The 19,381-nt window shown below is 42.1% G+C and overlaps 1 protein-coding gene across 1 annotated transcript in view; it reads right to left on the reverse strand.

Annotated features, from left to right (window-relative positions):
• Nucleotides 1-2,537: 2,537 nt before the first annotated feature.
• The window catches only part of znf536 (zinc finger protein 536), a 115,085-nt gene continuing 98,241 nt past the window's right edge, over nucleotides 2,538-19,381 (reverse strand). Inside the window, 2 exon segments of the mRNA XM_085767663.1 lie at nucleotides 2,538-2,612; nucleotides 2,614-2,834. Coding sequence (XP_085623789.1) covers nucleotides 2,553-2,612; nucleotides 2,614-2,834 — 281 coding nt within the window. The 3' untranslated portion in view covers nucleotides 2,538-2,552.

Here is a 19,381-nt window from a genome sequence, read left to right on the forward strand (position 1 = left end):
GACCAAGTCACAGAGGAATGACAATAAAAAGAAATAATAAAACATTGCCTCATCTGAACAAGATGATGAAAACATTGTGATTCACATGCTTTAGTGAACTGGAAAAGCCAGGTGCCAAAAACTGGTGCCAAACAAAGTGGAATGTGTACTCTTTTGAAAACTTTTTTTTTTCTTAATCTCTATCGAGTTTGTGGCTAGTATATGAAAAAGCAAGCTACAGCCACCTAAAATAACAGGAGTGCATTGGAATCTATATCTTATACTACAGTAAGTAATCTGGATCTCATAGGGTGAAGTTGAGGGTTAACACACTGTAAGGTATTGTAAGGCAGTGAGAAATACTGTCTGGTTGGCTAGAAAAAAAAGAAAAGAAAATCTATTTTTCCTGCAAAAATTGTAGTTTCCTGTCAGGCTCAAAAGTTCAAAATGTAGTAACACAATTAAACCCACAATTACAGCAGTGCAGCAGAATATTGAACTTCCTCTAACAAGCCATGTGCACATACTTTTTATTCTTTCTTCCACACTTCCGCTCTCTTTCTGTGTCTCTGCTCTCCCCTCCATGAACGCAGCAGGATTGTATTTCTTACCCTGTAGTTGTTGTTATTGTTGATCATGTGCATGTGTATGTGTGTGTGTGTATCTGTGTGCGTGCACATGTGTGCATTGTGTTGGACTGTAAACTCCTTTAGGAAGAGCTGTGGCACTAAGACCCAGGGGTTTTAAGAGTTTAGCCCTTCCCATCGCTGCATGCGTGTTTGCGTCGGAAGATATTGACTTTCTTATAGTCCGGATCATTTCTCTTTATCAGAAAAACATTAGCAGCCCCCCACCCCCACTCCTCAACCCCCAAATACCCCAACACCAATACCACACAAAGCCCCATACTTTCTTATTCTCCTTGCCCAGTAGTAACCAACAGCTGCCAACACAACAAAGTACAATCAGAGCTGATACTTTTCTGCCCTTAAAACAATCAAGTTCAACTTTTACAAGATCAAAACAATGTTTCTCAATGTTTTATGTTACATTTCCCCCCTCAGGAGTAAAACCCATATGAATAAAAAATAACACTACTATGCACAAAGAATGCCTCCTTTGAAAATAAACAAACAACTTTTGAAACCCATTGTTTATAGAATAGGTAGTATAATTAGATACATAAAGTGGGGTAAAGTGAATGATTATCTACTTTTTCATCATGTCTGACCCTCATCTGAACAGGATATTATTCCTGCTTCTTCTACAAACATCTCGGTCCAATTTTCAAGGTGGATGCCACGCACCTTTCTCTATATGCACAGCCGGTTATATCTGATTCCCACCCCCCCACTGTAAAACCGTCATCTGTCATCATCAAAGCGGCGCAAGCTAAATCGCAATCAGTTGAAACTTCCCGTCCTCCTCTCGCATGGAGCCTGTGAGGTGACGTCCAGACGTTGCATTGACAAAAACCCGGAGCCAAACGAGCCCTGACGTTGGCTAATGGATGCCCAAGAATATGCCGCTGATTGATTTGTGTTGTGTTTTCTTGTCCGTTCTGACGGGGCTTATTTTAGTAGGAATGAGTGAGAGTGAAGGGAAGGATGGAGGAGAGAGAGAGAGAGAGGGAGAGAGAGAGGTGACTTCAGGGGCTCCGTCCAGCTGGTGGGACTCAACTTGACCCCCTGGCGGAGAGTCCAGAGTTGGGTTACCACTGTACGAGCCTGAGTGTATGATTGTGTGTGTGCGAGTGTGTGTGTTGTTGTTTAATTGATTTCCTCTGCGATGACAGCCCCAGTCAGGCTGGCACCAATGCCCCCCCCCCCCCCTCCATCCCCAACACACACACACAGCACCATCACCGCCACTCACCCTGCAACACATACACACACATACAGTGCTCATCAATTGCACTGGGAGAAAAAAATGGCAGCCACTGGTGTTATGTTCTAGGGTGGCAATGGCGGTGGTGTGCATTCAAGACGCCTCCTCCTCCTCCTCTCCCCCCCTCCATATCCTCCTCCATCCTCCATACAGTAACTGTTCGACTAAATCGTTTACATGGATCATTTTTCTGATAAAAGCATTATTTTTGGAGAAAAATCTCTAATGATTTTAGATAAGTTCATCCGGTTTCCCTCCTGCTTCATGGCCTCTGTCCTCCATGATTTGTCTGAAAACTGTGATTTCATTAACCCTCTTCTCCCTCTACTCTTGCACATGATCCACTGTAGTTAGAAAAAAAAGACAAACAAAAATGCTGAATCACCTTATCACAAACACATAGATTATAATCTTGGTAAATGTCCACAGACGTCTAAAACCCACATAGTATATTTACTTTTTGTTTATACAGTAATGTAGGAAGTTCAGTTTGTCTCTCGGTCAGTCGGTCAGTCGATCTCTCCGGTACTGTTGTTGTTTGGTCAAAGTTTTCAGCACAGTTCTGTTGGAGATGAGTTGTGCGTCAGGGAGCGTTTGTCCATGATGCAAATCTATGACATTTCAAATAACGCATCGTCCAACAACCTCCGCTGATGTAATTAGATCAACCCTGCCCCTCTGCGGTTTCACTCCTGTTGACAAGATGAGGCCTTGTTGGCAAACGGCGCAGCATTACTCCCCCTGGTCTCCATCTACTTCCATTATTGGTTGATTGGATGTAACACCGCTGAAAGCATGGTTGGGGCTCTTGTCTAGGGCGTCGGACTCGGCGCGGGAGCGTTTGAAGCGTCGGTCGGGGTACTGGGCGTTGTCAAAGGGCATGCGGTGCACGCACAGCACGTGAGTCTTCAGGTTGCCCTTTTGGGAGGCGCTGTAGGGGCAGTAACTGCACTTGAAGGGTCTCGAGCCTGGAGACAGAAACAGAGAAAGAAGATAAACATTTTAATCAAAACCAGAAGAAGTCATGGAAATGTCATCATGCCACTATGTAGAAGCGATTTGTCCAGTCAGACATTCTCTCTTATAGAAAGCATAGAAAGTTTCAATTTAAAGCATAGGCGGATGAATACAGAGCAGGGGCCTCTGGGTAAACAGTTTGTATGTAAGAGAGGCACTGATCTGTTACAGTAACAGATGTCATATAAGCATATTGGTGAAATGGATACCCATTGGAAGTTCAATAGACTATTTAAATGCAAACTGTGTATGTGTGAATCCTTAAAGCTAAGTCAACCAAGTGTGTTGAATCCATCTACAAAAACAGTTTTATAAAAACTTGCAACTTTCAGTCCTTCCCTCCCTGTATTGTGTTGGGATATTATTTCCTTATCACCACCTTTCAAATGACATCAAAAGTGGCTCTGCATTGTTCCGAGTGGTCAAAGACTCCACTCCACAAGGTCATATAGCTTGGAGCTGTATTTTGAGACAAGCATCATATGATAGTAGAACTCCTCACTGGCATTGTGTAATTAATTTCTTCTAAGGATGGCAGCACCCACCTGACATGGACGGCATGTCATTAACTGAATGATTTAGCCTAACTGTAGGATATATGATGATTGTTATATCTGTGGTCTGTGGGGAATACCATTTACCAACAATAAGAACTAAAAATCCACGGGCACAGTCCTACTTATTGTTACTTTGCCATGTAAAGTATAAAAAGTACTGTTTCCAGACTGATAAGATTCCTCCTCACCATACTATAAATTACCTGTTGTGTTTTGGCCTGCAAACCTCAAAGCTACTCCATCAGTGCTGCCCTTGCTACTGCTGCTCATAAAGCATTTCAAAAGCCCCACATCGATTCAAGCATCAACCTGTGGGCTCAGAGTCTTTGCTCCCATTGGAGGAGTTTTATTACCCCCACCCCCCCACCCCACCCCACCCCACCCAACTGCACTGGTGAGCTTAATGTTTGCTTGTGGCGAGTGACAAGGTCAGAACCTATAAATAAATAAATATCTCTGCTGTGTCGCTTCTACATTCACATACAGTCCGACACATGAAATACAGACAGATAACCATTGCCACTTGCCACCTAGAGGCTCATGCAAATTCCACGTGAAGAGGCAGCAGCAGCAGCAGCAGCAGCAGGCTGATGAATCCAAACCTAACTGTAACCCCACATTGACCCTGGGAACCTTCAAACAGCAAGTCAACCTCTGAGGCCTTCAGGCTTCTACTTGCTCTTATAAAAGTGTATTAACACAATGAAGGATAAGACTGAAGAACGCAGACTGGTAGAAGAGGGTAAATTTGAGGACAAAGAGGAGAAGCAAAGTGATTTTCTCATCTGCACCACCCCAGCAGCACCGCTCCGGCTCCTTATTGATACAAATACATCCTCAAAACATTACCCGACATTTAATAACTCGCCTCGCTCTCTGCAGTCAGACAGCTCCCCACAAATTCATTTGAACTAAACTTTTGCAGCTCCCCGAGTCGATATGCATCTTTTGAAGAGCGTGCATACATCTAGTCCCCTGAACACAATAGCGGAGCAGAATGAGCCGAGGTATTTTTCTCTATCTCCCCACCTTGCCACAGCTCCGGCACAAAATGTTCTCCCTAGATTGAATCTGATCATCACTGCAGCAAACACAATGGCCCTTAATAGCACCAGCCGTTTGTTTGAGGGATGCCGATTACACTGCCATCATAACCCACTTCACTTAGTTCACTCACTCACAGACAGAAAGAGAGAGAGAGAGAGGGCGGAATGGAGAGGGAGGGAGGAAGGAAGTGGGAGGGCAGAATGAAGGGAGAGTGTTTGAGCCCTGTCTAGTACTTTAGGTTATTAATAACAGTACATTTGCAGTTACCGTCTTTTTTTCCCCCTGTATCTCTTATTCAATTTGAGATGCTCTAAATCAAATTAACATAGAGGGTTTCAAAGAAGCACGGGGATATGTAGGTGCAGGGAATATAAATAGGTAAAAGGCCAGGAATTAAAGAGGAAACATTCTATTTGAAGCACTCACTGGCACACACACACACACACACTTACGTTGGGTTAGTAGGGAGTGAGTGCACAGTCTACTAAACTGTATAAAGCTGGACACACACACACACATACACGCGAGCGCACACGCAGGAGCAATGCGAGGATGCAACGAGGCAACGCAGGAAGCAGCTACTTTGTGTTTGGCAATCTGACACAGGCTTTGGAGCCTCTCTGGCTTTCTGATATTACATTGTTTGCTTCAGAGCCAGACAAAGGAGATTGCTACAAGTTTGGAGGCTTTGGATGTTCCAGTTGTCTGAATTTCCAGATAAGCTAGTCTGCGGCACACAATGAAGGGTCCCTTTTATTCGTGTGCAGTTTAATTTCACACTCTCTTACATTACGTTAAGTCCAAGAGGCAGAATATCTCATCCCATTTTACACTTAGGGAGAGTGAGTTATGCCCCCAAACAATTCAACTTTTTCTTTCTTCCTCTATTTTTTTTATTTGTTTGTTTGTTTGTTTTTTCTCTCTCCCTCCCCCTGCTTTACTCACTGCTTGTCTCCACGGACTAAATAAATACAAATCAAGCCGGGTTTTTATCTCAGGGGAGATGTTAAGATAAAAACAGAGGGAGTGTGAACTGAACTGCATGGCTTGAAAAAAGTTTGGATAGGATGTATAAACTTGAGTTAGTGTTGAGATTGAAATTGACTTCTGCAGAGCAACTTAGAGACACACAGGCCACACTTTGTTTTGGATTAAAAATTAAAGAGAGTGTTTCTCTTTCCTGCACACACTCTCGCACACACACACACACCCTCATATTAACAATCCACATGTCCAGCTACTGTGAAAGGCCGGACTTTCCATCATTAATCCACGTCCTCTGGTCTGTGCCAGTAACCAAAGCTGCTTACATGCTGACCGTTGCCCAGCAGCAACATATTAACCACCACTCTGTCAAATTAACCTTTTTCTACCACTCTTTTCTGTCTGTTTTCATCCATCTGTTCTCTGTCACACTTCTCTCTGTCACTCCGTCACCTTCTTCTAATGAGTTCCTGTAATGATTTACTGTTTCACTTCTGGCATTTTAGATCTGCTTCTTATTTTGTAAACTTTCAACCAAATTTACAACCTTTCCATAACTTTATGCAAATACTTTGTTGCCTTGTTGTTTTATAAACCCACTTGAGAAAATCTGGGAAGCAACCTGTTCTTTTTTTTTTTTTTTTACATTTTTGGCAATAACATGAGCTGAGTCCAAATTCAGGGGCCAGATCCCTTGGGTGATTTGTTCTAAACAAATTGATACTGGTTCATGGAGAATTTCCTATTTATCCTCAGCTTCTGTTTTACATGCAGAGTCTGTTTTAGTCTCTTTTTGAAGAGTGATTCATTACTGGCACGCAGTGAGTCTTTGGATAGGCTGGCCAGGAAATGCAGGATGCATTTTTGGGTGGCGTTTGGAATGGGATAGGCCTTGCTGGGCTTTTGTGACACAGTTTTCAAACACTGCCATAAAAAGGATGTGTGTCCTGAACATGGCTCTGCTGTTGACAACTCACATCTGATGCTGATGTGCAGTATCAAAGTGTGCCCTAAAAAGTAGAATTAGATCTCACATAAATGCTGAAAAATCGTGGAGCCGCAATTAAAGCTTGTCGCCCAGATCCTATCATAACCTAAACCAATAAGACTAGAATAAACAAAGATTTAACCATACCTTTTTGTATGCATCTTAATCTTCCCCTCATCTAACTTTATTCTAGTTGCCAACCTCCCTCCTTTTTACCCACATTTATACCTCCAACTTTGTTCTCACCAGTGACATTGTACAAGTTGTGTATCGTGATGTTTCCTTTGCTCCAAGTCATTTGTCCTTTATGGTTTTACTAAGTTTTCACACTGGGTAGGTCGTTGTGCTGCAAACCTCTAAGACTGTATGAAGGAAAGGAAAAAGAAGCATGGACAGAGGAATAAAGACACAGAGAAAAAGAGAACGAGACAAACAGGAAGAGAGAGGAGAAACAGTGGTCTTGTTTTCATTAGTGTGGTATTATCTAAGCCTGTTAATTAACCCCCGAAGGCCCTCTGCATGGAGATCAGAGGAAAAGGGGTGGGGTGGGTGGGTTGGGGGGGAGTGGAGAGGAGGGCAAGAGGAGAGGATTCAGCATGTGTGTCTGTGTGTGTGTGTGTGTCTGTGTGTGTGTGTTTGTGTGTGTGTGTGTGTGTGCTGGTTTGTGTGTGTATAGACGTACAGAATCACACCACTGCCACAAACATGCTCATGTTCCACCTGTCACACATGCATTTCCCCAACCCCCCCACTCCACAGTAACCCCCCTAGCCCACTGTAATTATCACACACACACACACACACACACACACACACACACACACACACACACACACACACACACACACTGCCAAAGGTCAACTAAAGATGGACTTCTCCATCTCTCATCTACTTTCCCTCTGGGTTCAGGCTCCTTTTCTTCCTCCTGTGGTGTCTTGTTGTTTTGTTTCATATCGTTATAATGTTCATGTACATTTCATAGTAAAATAATATTGGCTCTGTTCTTAGATTACCCTAACCTAACATTCAAATATATGATCGTCAGCTGGGAAAACCTTTTTCTTTCTCTCTCTTTCCTCTTGTCTTCTCTATTGGACAGTGAGAAGTAACATGAAGGACAGGAGAGAGACAGTTATTGTATCAATATTGTTACTTACAGCTCTTAGACTGAATGGTTTGTAGCCTGTGTGTGAAGAATACATGTGTATCTCAGCAAAGGTGTTGTGTTGCTTTGTGTCTTGTATGAGGAGCTATCTTAGGATTGCAACAGATGGCAGTGCTGGCATCAAATGGCATTTAAGGACGGCTGCTTTTGGTTGGATGCCAACACACTGTTCCTAATCTTTATGCGCCTCTGAACATGTGTGTGTGTGTGTGTGTGTGTGTGTGTGGTATTGTTTTTTTGTATGCTTGTGTATGCGTGGGTTTGCATGTGTTCACATCCTTTCATGTGTTTCTATATGCGAGTGTTTGGTAAATGTGATTATATGCACAATTGTATGTGTGTTTATGAGTGTGTGTTAGTGGATGTGAAACATACAAGAATAAAAGGGAGAAGCCTGGGGACACACGACACAGGTAGAGGGGGGGTTATGTGTGTGAGTGCAGGAGGGTGATGTCTTTGTGTTTTGAATTCATGACACACACCAACATTTGACAGGTTCTGTTTCCAGAAAAACACAGAAATGAAGCTCAGTAAGAGTTGAGTCAAAACGACGAGGTCCATAGCCGTTATCCGGCAATTACCGGACTGGTAAAATCTGCCAAAGTCCAGTATTTTTTAACCCTTCTGGTCAAAATGTAAAATAGGCAATTTCCACATGTCATTTTATATTAGAAAAACTGAACATTATTTTTTATGAATGTCTAGGCCAGGCCTATTTGGAACGAAACTTTTTCTTTTTTCACGCAGAACTAAACCTGTCGCATTTGTTTCATTTACTCTGACAAAGCATGCACCATGCAGTACTGTACAACAACAATAACTGGAGAGGTTGGACATGTCGAAACAAGCAAATCTTAAAAGCCTAAATGTTTCCACACTACACACCTCTTTTTTTTCATCAACTGATCCGCGGACCACTTGCGTGCCGATCCGTGGAGAACGATCCGAACAGATCACAGTTCAACAACGATCTGTTGTACCACTAAAAAAGATTATACATTGACATGCCTTGATATCATTCTTATAGCCTGCATATCATTTATCATTTTAAGCTCAATAAATTCAGATAATATTTGACCGTAATTTCAAACATTTGTCCGGCAAATTGAAAACCTGCCGGTCACGTTGTCCGGTACCAATTTTTTCTAGCAGAAACCCTGGTCCTAGTTCCTGCTCCCTTAAAGTCCCCCTCCCGCGACCCTTTTTGGTCATTTTAAAACCAGCTCATTAGCAATGCGCCTCTGGAGGGTGGGCGGAGACTGCGCTGCTCTGCACCCGCCCAGCCACCTCCTTGTCGCTCGCTAACAGCTGGACATTGTACAATTACAGATTCTGTGCGTTTAGCGTAAAACTCCACACTGGAATTCGATCCCAGACTGGAACATAGTCCTTGCTCACGGTGCAAGCTGCTCAACCAGGTGAGCTATACCTGTTATACCTTGACAGCTGCACTGAGCTGTCAAGCCTTTCACCTCTGAGCCAGATGCAGAACGGGGCGGGAGCTTGTAGCACTAGTGCCCTCCCCTGGAGCTGTGACACGTCAGCTCCAGTCTCCCTGAAACTGCCAGTTTGCGTCTGCCATTGGTTCACAGCAATTTGAAGGCAGAAAAACTCAGAAATGCAATTTTGCACTTCCTTTTCTGCTGATATGTGCTCTAACACAAGAAAAATGCCACAGGAACATGTGAAAAGCACGAAAAACACGATTTTAATGGGAGGGGGTCTTTAACTCCACTGGATTCTTGTCTTTATCCAATCAGGGATCAATTCCTTGGGACCGTTTGCATGCCTGCTTAAAGGGATAGTTCAACATTTTGGCAATTTGGCCCATTGCCATAATCCCTATAGTCATAGCAGTAGGTTCGTTACCATTATTTGTCGGTGCAAGCTATTTTTAGAATGGCCGAGCGCAGCCGCGAGCTGCTCAGAGCTACGCTACGGAGGCTCATGAGATTAGTTGGTTTCCCTCATCAAACTCATCAAATACACAATCCAACAACTCCAAAACGCTCTTGTGGACAAGTTGTGACCTGCACATTCACCATGCTATGAGATAATAACGGAATGTTACGAGACAGAGTTGTTTTCGAGGTAAATACAGAGACTGCTTGCAGAAAAACTGTCCCTGAAGGCAACGCGCATCAGCGGTTTTGCATGAATTTACCTCTAAAACGACACCATCTCATAACGTTCCATTATTCTATCAACGTGGTGAATGTGCAGGTCACAACTTGTCCACGATAGTGTTATGGAGTTGTTGGATTCTGTATTTGATGAGGGAAACCAAGAAATTCCATGAGCCTCTGTAGCGTAGCTCTGAGCAGCTCGCCGCTCGGCGGTTCTAAAAATAGCTTGCACTGACAAATAAAGGTAACAAACCTACTGCTATGACTATAGGGATTATATTATGGGCCAATTCGCCAAAATGTTGAACTATCCCTTTAACGATTCAGCTTATCGGATCTGCTTTCTTTGCAAATGCGCACACTTCTGGTTCAGAATGAATGAAACAGTGTCATGGCAGAAGTGCTCTAAAGTGTGGGGGTAGAGTGCACCAGCACACAGGGGCGTGTACTGTGTGTAACCTGATACACATCTGCATCTGTATGATAGCGCTGCCCTCATGTCAAGAGTCAATGTCACTGTTTACTGGGTTGTTATTTTTGTGAGCCTTTAGTTTATAAACTCCAGGTTGTTCGAGAGATGATGTGGCCTACACACCCACAGAGACTGGTGATTGTACTGGACTGGACAGCAGCTGAGAGATTAATCAATTCAACAATCATTGAATGAATGAATGAATGAGGGTGAGAATATACAGTATGGCGCTTTAGTGTTTTTATCCAACAATGTCACTGTTCACAAAATCAACATCTAGTCCTCACCAAATAAAGTTTGTGCAGTGTCAGTGCGGAGAATACCTGCTGACAGATGTGCAGCTGACGGTGACAGTTTCCTCATCGCTAAACCTGTGCCACCATCCGATCCTCCCTTGCTCTCATCATGAGTCCGGGATAAAGTCTCCTGGACATAAACATGTATATTCTTTGTGTGTTTTTCCTCTCTTCATTTGCAACCAACTTGTTTCAGGTTTTGCTGGTAGCTACATGAAATCTGGTGCGCACCCAGTGTCTTTTCACTTGTGCTTGCTTTCTCTCTCTTTCGTTCGCTCACTCGCGATCCACATGTAAAAACGACTGTTATATGAAAAAATACAGAAAAATACAGTCGCACGAAAACCACAAAATCGAAACATTGTAATAGCTCCTGTGACGACAGCTGGCAGCAGGTCGCAGTGGTCTATAGCTGTCATACGAAACACCCAGACGGTCTGTCAGAACGTCTTGGCGCCGGTTCTAGTGTTAAACTCTCCAGGTAGCCCTGTCTACTTTGTTAATGTTAGCACCATTAATGCAAACAAACCAATTTTTCTTTTCTTCTCTTTTCTGACTATTCCCTCACCCAATGAGAATCGATGATGAATTGGATCGATAAGCAATATCAAAAATGGAATCAGAATTTCGACCTCACACCACTTGACCCCTCTTTAATCAAAACCTTCCTACCCACTGAGCTCTTCTACTAACTTCATATCACTTGATCACTGCCTATGATGATCTACTTCCTTTTATTTCTTGTATAACCCTTTACTGATTGAAATACATTCATGTATCCATTTTCTATAATGCACAGTAAGTTACAAATGTAAAAATGAAGCACACACACAAGTGTAGAGCAGAAGCTTGTAAACAAAATTAAGCTGAGGACTATTTATGTAAGCCATTAAAATGACACGACAAAGACAGAGTAAGAGATAGACAAAGATACAGATATAAAGAGAGAGGGGGACGTACAGTACAGAGACACACAGAGGGCGTGAGCAATTAAATGTGCTAAACCATCTGTCTAGTAGTCTGCATGCATGTATATGTTGGATGTAGTTAGGTGTCTATTTATTTCACAAAAATAACAAACAAAATGTAGGTCCATATCAGAGGTGTCATCTCCACTTCTTCATCTTATTTCTCATGTAACTTTTTCCACTTTAAAAAGTCTAAAATGACTACAACAATGTTACACATTTTTGAGTTGTGTACTTACTTTATCACAAGTGTTTCCTGTAAATTTCAAACCAGAGAAATCTGTGATTTTAATCATGGTAACGGTATGTTTCATTTGCTTGCCTGTCAGTGACATGTCATATGTGTGTACATACATGTGCATGTGTCAGTGTTATTGTTGCCTACCAGAATTTCTAAATTTACTCTTTATCCAGTTTAATGCCTTATTTTATTTTAGATTTTTTGGTTATTTTTTGTGCATTTTTCAACAGAATATAGTAAGACAGGAAGGTCAGGGAGAGAGAGAAGGGATGACATGAACCCGAGGCTGCTGTGCAATGGTTTTAGTCCCCTTAGTGTTCACTGCCTTAGTTATGGAGAGGAGAACACCACTGCAAAAATTATTTGGCTGTTTGTAAAAATGTCTGATTCACAAGTTATCAGAGACAAGTTAACAAAGATTAGTAGTCATATTAACCGCAAACTCGATGTTCTCTGCCCAGCATACATAGTCAGTGAAATACTGATTTCTGTCCATAGGGATGTTCCCACTGCAGGAACTCTGGGGTCATTTTACAGGGCCAGGGGCCTCATTTATCAAAGAGGGTGTAAAACGATCGAACTGGTACGACTTCACAGGTCGGAAAAACACGAGTTACGGGCTGCCTTGAACGCACCATAACAGTCCTCGTCCCTACATCACCACATTCACGCGCATCCCTTGGCTGCACACACAGCCCTTCATGCCGTTCTCTCTCCTCATTGGATAAAAATTGTAGGATACGAGAAAAGTTTTCTCCTCGGCTCAGAGCAGAGCAGAGTGACTGACAGACCCGTGTTTCGGTCCAAACACTCTATGTAAGTGATTGCTGTCGGAAGATATAACTATTTAAGACTTATATTAACACAAAAATATCGCTTACTTCTGCTTTAATAAATATCCTTATGGGAATGTAATGGTGTGTGGATCTTTTAGTTATTTTTTGCTGTAAAGTTCCTACCACCTCTCATTACCAGGAACTCTCACAGTGGAAATGCGGCTTAGCTATCCATATATATGAACAGTCTATAGTACTGTGCAGGGGTCACAAAAAGGCCCCAGGCCTAGGAATTCAACCCAGAACTTTCTTGTTGAAAGGCAGTTGTGATAACCACTGTATCACTGTGCCACGCCAGGACTAAGTCTGAGTTCTGCAACAGGACAATGTGCCCTAACAACTCAAACTGTATTGGATTGGCCCTCACAGTCCCTTGCCCCGACCATTATTGAAAATCTGTGGGATGTATGGATCATTAACATGTTAGATGTGCAAAGCAGCCTCTAAATATCTCTGCAGTTGAAATGATCTGTTGGAAGAGAAGAGTGGGTGAAAATTCCCTCCAACTGAAAGCTGTTGAATATCTTGCAAAAATAGTGATAGGGTGCCCAAATGTTTGTACCAGCCAGAATGCTGTTACTTCATGTATCTGTTCTTTCTTTGAGTTACATAAGAGAGGATTAACAATTGTTTATTTATCAATATATTTTCCCAGGGATGACCAAACTTTTTAATACAACTGTATAATACCATAATTTCAAACATATATATTATGTTATACTTATTTATTTGATTTTTTAATTTTTTTTTGCCATCCCCAACCCCCTCCAAAAATAAATACATTTACATTACTTCAAACAGCCTGAAGGGAATTTATCCTTCTCTAGACTCCCTCTGATGAATTAAGAGCATTTCCCTCAACGAGCTGCCGTGTTGATGGAAAATTGGCCTGAAGTTTGGGGAATAACAATTTGGTCTGTTTCTAAGCTTAACTAAAGAAAAACCAACACACAAATAACACCAAGGGAGGCACTTAAGGAGAGGAAAGGAACTGTGGGGGGAGAGTTGGGGAAGGGGAGGGGGGGCTCTTTCAGCATCAAAGCCAGCTAAAACGTCCCCACCAGGGACCAGGTCCCATGTTAAATACTGAACTAGATTATTAATTGCTGCACCAGTAGGACCTGTTAATAAGAACCCAAAATAGCAGCTCCTTCCTCTCTGTCTTCATCTCTTGTTCTATTTTCACTTCTTTCCAGAGTCTTCTGTTGTTCGTTTTTTTGTTTTGTTTTTTTATGCTTATGCTCAAAGTTTCCTTCATGCACACTCATTCACTCCTCTGTGTTCACATTCGGTGAATGACTCAGTGGCATCGTAGCTCACGCTCTCTCATTGCTTCACATTCATTCACACCTGTTTTCTCTCGTTTATTCACTCAGTCATTCTGTTCGCTCATCCCTCGCTTGCACGTCTGACTCATTCATTCACCTATTCACTGAAACATACTTCCTCTCTTTCACACAATCACTCTATCATTGACTCTCTAATACAAATTTAAAGAATCAATTTCTCTTATTCAATGTACTGTAACTGTGGCTCAGGAGCAGGTTGTCTATAACCAGAGGGACTCCTCCTGTTTCTCTCAGTGTAAGAGTGTGTATGGATGTGCTGTATGAATGTGTGACTGTGGCATACTGAAGTGTAAAGTACTCTGAGTGGCCAATACGTCTAGAAAAGCAATGTAAGTGGAAATTCTGCTCAAGACACTGGACACTGACACTGAGTGGACAGTTACCACTCTATATCACGCGGATTACATATTGAGAAACACACATTCACATCCTCCGGGCAATAAAGAGTAGCCAGAAAATCTGTATCAATCTTTAGATCCTGGGATGAAAGGCCGTGCTCACCACTGCACCCCCACCTAAACACTCAACCACTCATTTGTATCTCATTACTCTTCAGTGCTCAATTGTTCACTTACCCACATTTTCTTGCTTCTAAGTGAAAAACTTGTTTGCATTCATCTGTTTGCTGACTCCCCCACCACATCAGCATCTGTGTGTGTGTGTGTGTGTGAGTGTGCAGGCCAGACGCCAAACTTTGCCTCATGTTTCCTGCTGAGCCGAGCGACGCGCAATATGCAGCTGACCTGCCGTTGCAAACAGACAGAGTGTGTGTGTGTGTATGTCTGTGTGTGTGTGTGTGTGTGTGTGTGTGTGTGTGTGTGTGTGTGTGTGTGCGTGCACGTGTAAGCTGTCATCAGTGTTTCTCAGCAATGAAGAGGAAGAGAAAAGGAAAAATGGAGAGCGGTGGGGGTTGATGGATATGCCGGCCACCTGCCTTTCACTCACATTCTGACACAAAGAGCATCGGCTGCTCTGCTGCATTAATCACCATGAACTTCTTCTGACCTCAACACTCAGTGACAACACAGAGAAGTTAGGGAAACAGTTAGAAACTACAGAACAAAAACACTATAATTATTTACATTATAAATACCTTTACCTGGAGAAAACGAGTGATTGAACCAAACACTCTGATAACCTGAGTACACCAGAACTGATCAAAAGCTTGAAGCACCAGTGAGATAACCTGTTGTTTGAGCACGTTTTTTTAATACAGTTATCATTCTTCATATTTTACAGCCAAAAAGTCTGAATAAGACACCGGACCAAAGGTACAGAGGCAGAAAGATGGGAAATAATAAAATTGAAATATATGATGAAACATGAGGCCTGTAGTAGGACACACTGGAGCCATATAGCCACTCAACAGCTGTGGCAGTGACATGATCCTGCATTTCCTTTTTGCACCAATAGAATCAACAGATCTAGGGCAGCGCTCTTCACGCAGACACAGGATAAGAGTTGTCTTTGTTTATTACAGAAAATGTTTGAAAACCACAACTAAAAGAGTCACACATCCTGTCATTGCGTTACTTATTGATGAAATTATGGTGAAAACCAGTAATTTCCCTCTTTGCCAGGAGCCCCATCAGGGACCAGTGGGTCAACTGATTCAAACAATGTTTTATTTTTTGTTAAGACTGTGACCAATGACTGCACACATACAAATCTAAGAAAGACAATAGTAAAAATATGTTTTGCAACATTTAATCTGAAAATTAGAGATAATCATAGTGTTTGGGGATCAAGCAGCATTTTATATAATAAAAATAGACAAAGAGGAAAGAAACATGGGGAAGAAAATAGTACATTTTAATTTGCTGTTAGGAATTTTCCCTGTAATTTTGTGCCCAGTGATCCAAGGACAATATCCCCACTACATTCATCTGACAACCATAAATCCAGTTTATAGCATAAACACATGACACCTGTGTTAATTGTGCTACATTGTTTTGTATTAAACAACACCACATACACTCATCATCAAACTCTGAGTGATCTGTGTATTTCTTTTCTGACTGAGTCAAGTGGCTGTGGAAAATAACTGAAACTGTTTAAATTCTGTGAAAATACAACACAAATCAGGTTTCCGGTGCTTTAGGAATAGCACATTCTAAAACTTTTCTAATTGTTACATATTTAGTGATTTGTTTGCAATTAGCAAGCAGGAGGACAAAGGCCAAACTTTTAGAGAAAACTTATACAAATTGTTTTCTGCTGCTCATTAACACACTGAAAAATAAAGTTTGGAAAATGTGCCAGAAAGGACGAATCCAACTAAATCAGGGATCAGAGACTAAAGCGGAGGGTTCTACTGCGAGAAGTATTTCTTTTGTCATCTTCATCCTGGAAGACAGAGATATTTTGTTCTTTTTAAAGTATTTTTGGGGGGATTTTTCGCCTTTTTAATGGAAAGCACAGTGGAGAAAGAGACATGGAATGGGGAGGCAGAGAGGGCGGGAACGACATGCAGGAAAGGGCCGCTCGATGCGGGATTCAAACCAGGGCCACCTGCAGTGAGGACTGCTGCGTCAACACATGGGGCGGCTGCTCTACCAACTGAGCTAACCACCGCCCCAGATATGTTGTTCTGAAGACAGGCATTGACATGAAGTTTGACCTGATGCAAAATGACAACGCTTAACGCAAGAGAGGCGACAAACACACAGCAGTAATCATGTCAGTCATGTAATGTAAATCAATAAGATATCACAATGATAACTATAAACATTTTTTGAAAACATGAAATACTTCAAGTTCAATGACACTGACAGAGAGACAGATGTGCAAGAACCTTTCCTCTCACCACTCTTGCTCATCATGTATGTGGGTTTGCTGGTAGCACTTGAAAGTGAAACAAGCTGCAGCTGAAGAACAGCAAATGTTATCAGTACACACACACACACACACACACACACACACACACACACACACTTGAGTCCTGGGCATGTGTTAGTATGTGTCACATTGCCTTGGCCAGGTGCTCCTCAAGGACTTACAATTTGTGCAAATAGGAAGAGAGGAATGGTTAAACAGAAACACCACCATCGCATGGCCTGTGTGTGTGTGTATGTGTGTTTGTGTGTTTATGTGTGTGTAGCTGAACTTATCAACTCCTCTGCGGATGCATTTTGCGAGGCAGGTAACATTAGCATTAGACTAGAATATCTCTTTTTTCACAGAGATCAGCCTGTAAACACGATCAGGACTTGATCATGTTTTGCATTTTGCAAATGTGATCCTGCATGCAGAATAATCTAACTTTGAATTATCTACCAAGGAGCTTAAATCCCTTTAGATCCAACCACCACAACTTTTTAAGACCTCTCCCTGTAGAGCTGTTATTTATCCTCTCTCATAAGCTCTCCCCTCGTTTTTTTATCTCCCTTCCTTATTTCCTCTCCTTCTCCTCCTCTTTTCTTCCTGTCTTTTTTTCGCCTTCACTTTCCCTACCGTTGGGGGGAAGCCTATTTGTCTGCTTTAAGTGAAATCACTCAATTCTTTCAAGAGAAGAGACTTTGGAGACCAGTGGTAACCAAGAGAGAGGAAGAGAGGGAGAAAGAAAGCATGTGTGCGAGAGTGAGAGTCCACCTTCCAAATAAGTTCCATTAATCATGGGCCAGAGTCTAATGTAACTAATATTTTACAATTAGAGGAGACAAGATGGAGCTGGGGGCCATCTATCTCCCTTACACCACATGATCATCGATTCATAAGAGCTGAGGAGAGGGAAGGAGGGAGGCCGGAGGACACTAGTCCTGCATACAGACGCACACACACTCACACATACACACTGGCACACATGCAGACGTTAGCACTCCCACATACATAAGCACAGATGCTTAGCAGGAAACAGAAGGATGCATGAGAATGAGGGGACAAGCTGTCACATTAGCATTTGTTAGTATACGATCAGCTTAAAATGAGGGCTGCGACTTGCTCATCTTTGTTTATCGATCAATCTAATAAAACATTCTTAAAATTATGAATTGTTTTGATTATAAACAGTTTTTTAAAAAAAATGCTGATTTGGTGCCAAAGTAAAAGTTTCAAAATGGCTTTCTCCAACAAAAAATGAGCAGGGCCGCAAAGTCTCACATGAAAGATGATAGGGATACAGGATCTTTTGACTGTTTTTTTTTTTTTTTTTTTACTGGTAATACATTTTCTGTCAATTGATAAATCGTAACTGTTGTATAGTCTAGTATCATGACACACAAATGCAGCTTTTCAGTTGCAAAATCATCAGATCCTTGTAAACTAAAGCAGTGCCTTCATTTTACAATGACCTGTTTTGTAGAGTATGCTGTGCAGTTTCTTATGTTTGGTATAGTGTAGTGTTTATAGTAATTAAACAATGATTTCAACACAGACAGAGGGAGAAAAGTAAACACAGGTTGTCCCAAATAAAGGAACTTAATAAAACAAACTCATCCACCTCAGCAGCGCAAAACACTATGAAGTAGAAAAGAACATGCATGTGAAAAAAAAGAAGGCAGCATGTGGCAGTGGCTCATTTCTGAAATAATAAACATTAATATAATCTGTGTGGTGTAGAAGGACAAGTTAGAGGAACCACACAAAGAAGAGTCCGGGGGAAATGTGGAGAGCAACATAAAATCCGTCAGGGAACAGAAAATACACGAGACTGAAAACAATGATGGATGAAACCTACAACGTGCACTAAAGCATCTGACATACAGCACGCTTTTTTTCTGTAGTGCCTTTAAGCAAGACACTGAAATCCGTAGAGCTGCCTGTGTGTGCTGTGTGACCCTCCATTTGAAGAAAAGCCGCTGCCAGGATTTTCAGAATACTCAGATGTCCTGCATAGCCTCAAAATGACTTTTCATTATTGATCATATATTAGTTATTTCTTCTTTTTTTAATGTTTAGTTCTGATCAGTGGTTTGTTCTCTAAATAATGGTTTAAACGCTGCTTCCATCTATGTCTGCTGTGATTAAAACTTCTGGAGGGAGTGTCAACTAACTGATTATTTGAGATTCAGCTGTGGATTAAAATGGTTGAATTTTAACAACACAAAGGTGCTGGAACCACACAAATTTCACAACATGTTCACTGTCTGTCTCTCCTCACTGCAACAAGCAACCTGCTCGGAGGAGCGTGTACCCGCCACCAGCTCCACAACAAAAGCTGGTCTGCTCCGCCCTCTGGTGGTGAAAACACTGAGCAGCGCTGCTCAGGCCCCCAGCTTCTCTAATGTAAAGGAGGAGGGAAAATTAGAGGCAGCTGAACAAATGAGAAGAAAGATGGGTTCATCTGCAGGTCACCATCTGCCCGACGACCAAACCCAACGCAAAGAAACTGCAGTCGCTGCAGAGCGTCGTCTTAAACACATCAATCCACACGTAGACGCACACGCACACAACAGACAATTACAGAAACACGGTAGCATGCATGCACAAACATGTGCTTATACACACGGCTGCACAACATGCCATGGAGGA

The sequence above is a fragment of the Trachurus japonicus genome, chromosome 3 (assembly GCF_045865225.1).
Source record: "Trachurus japonicus isolate A0001 chromosome 3, Traja_1.0".
Classification (NCBI taxonomy): domain Eukaryota; kingdom Metazoa; phylum Chordata; class Actinopteri; order Carangiformes; family Carangidae; genus Trachurus; species Trachurus japonicus.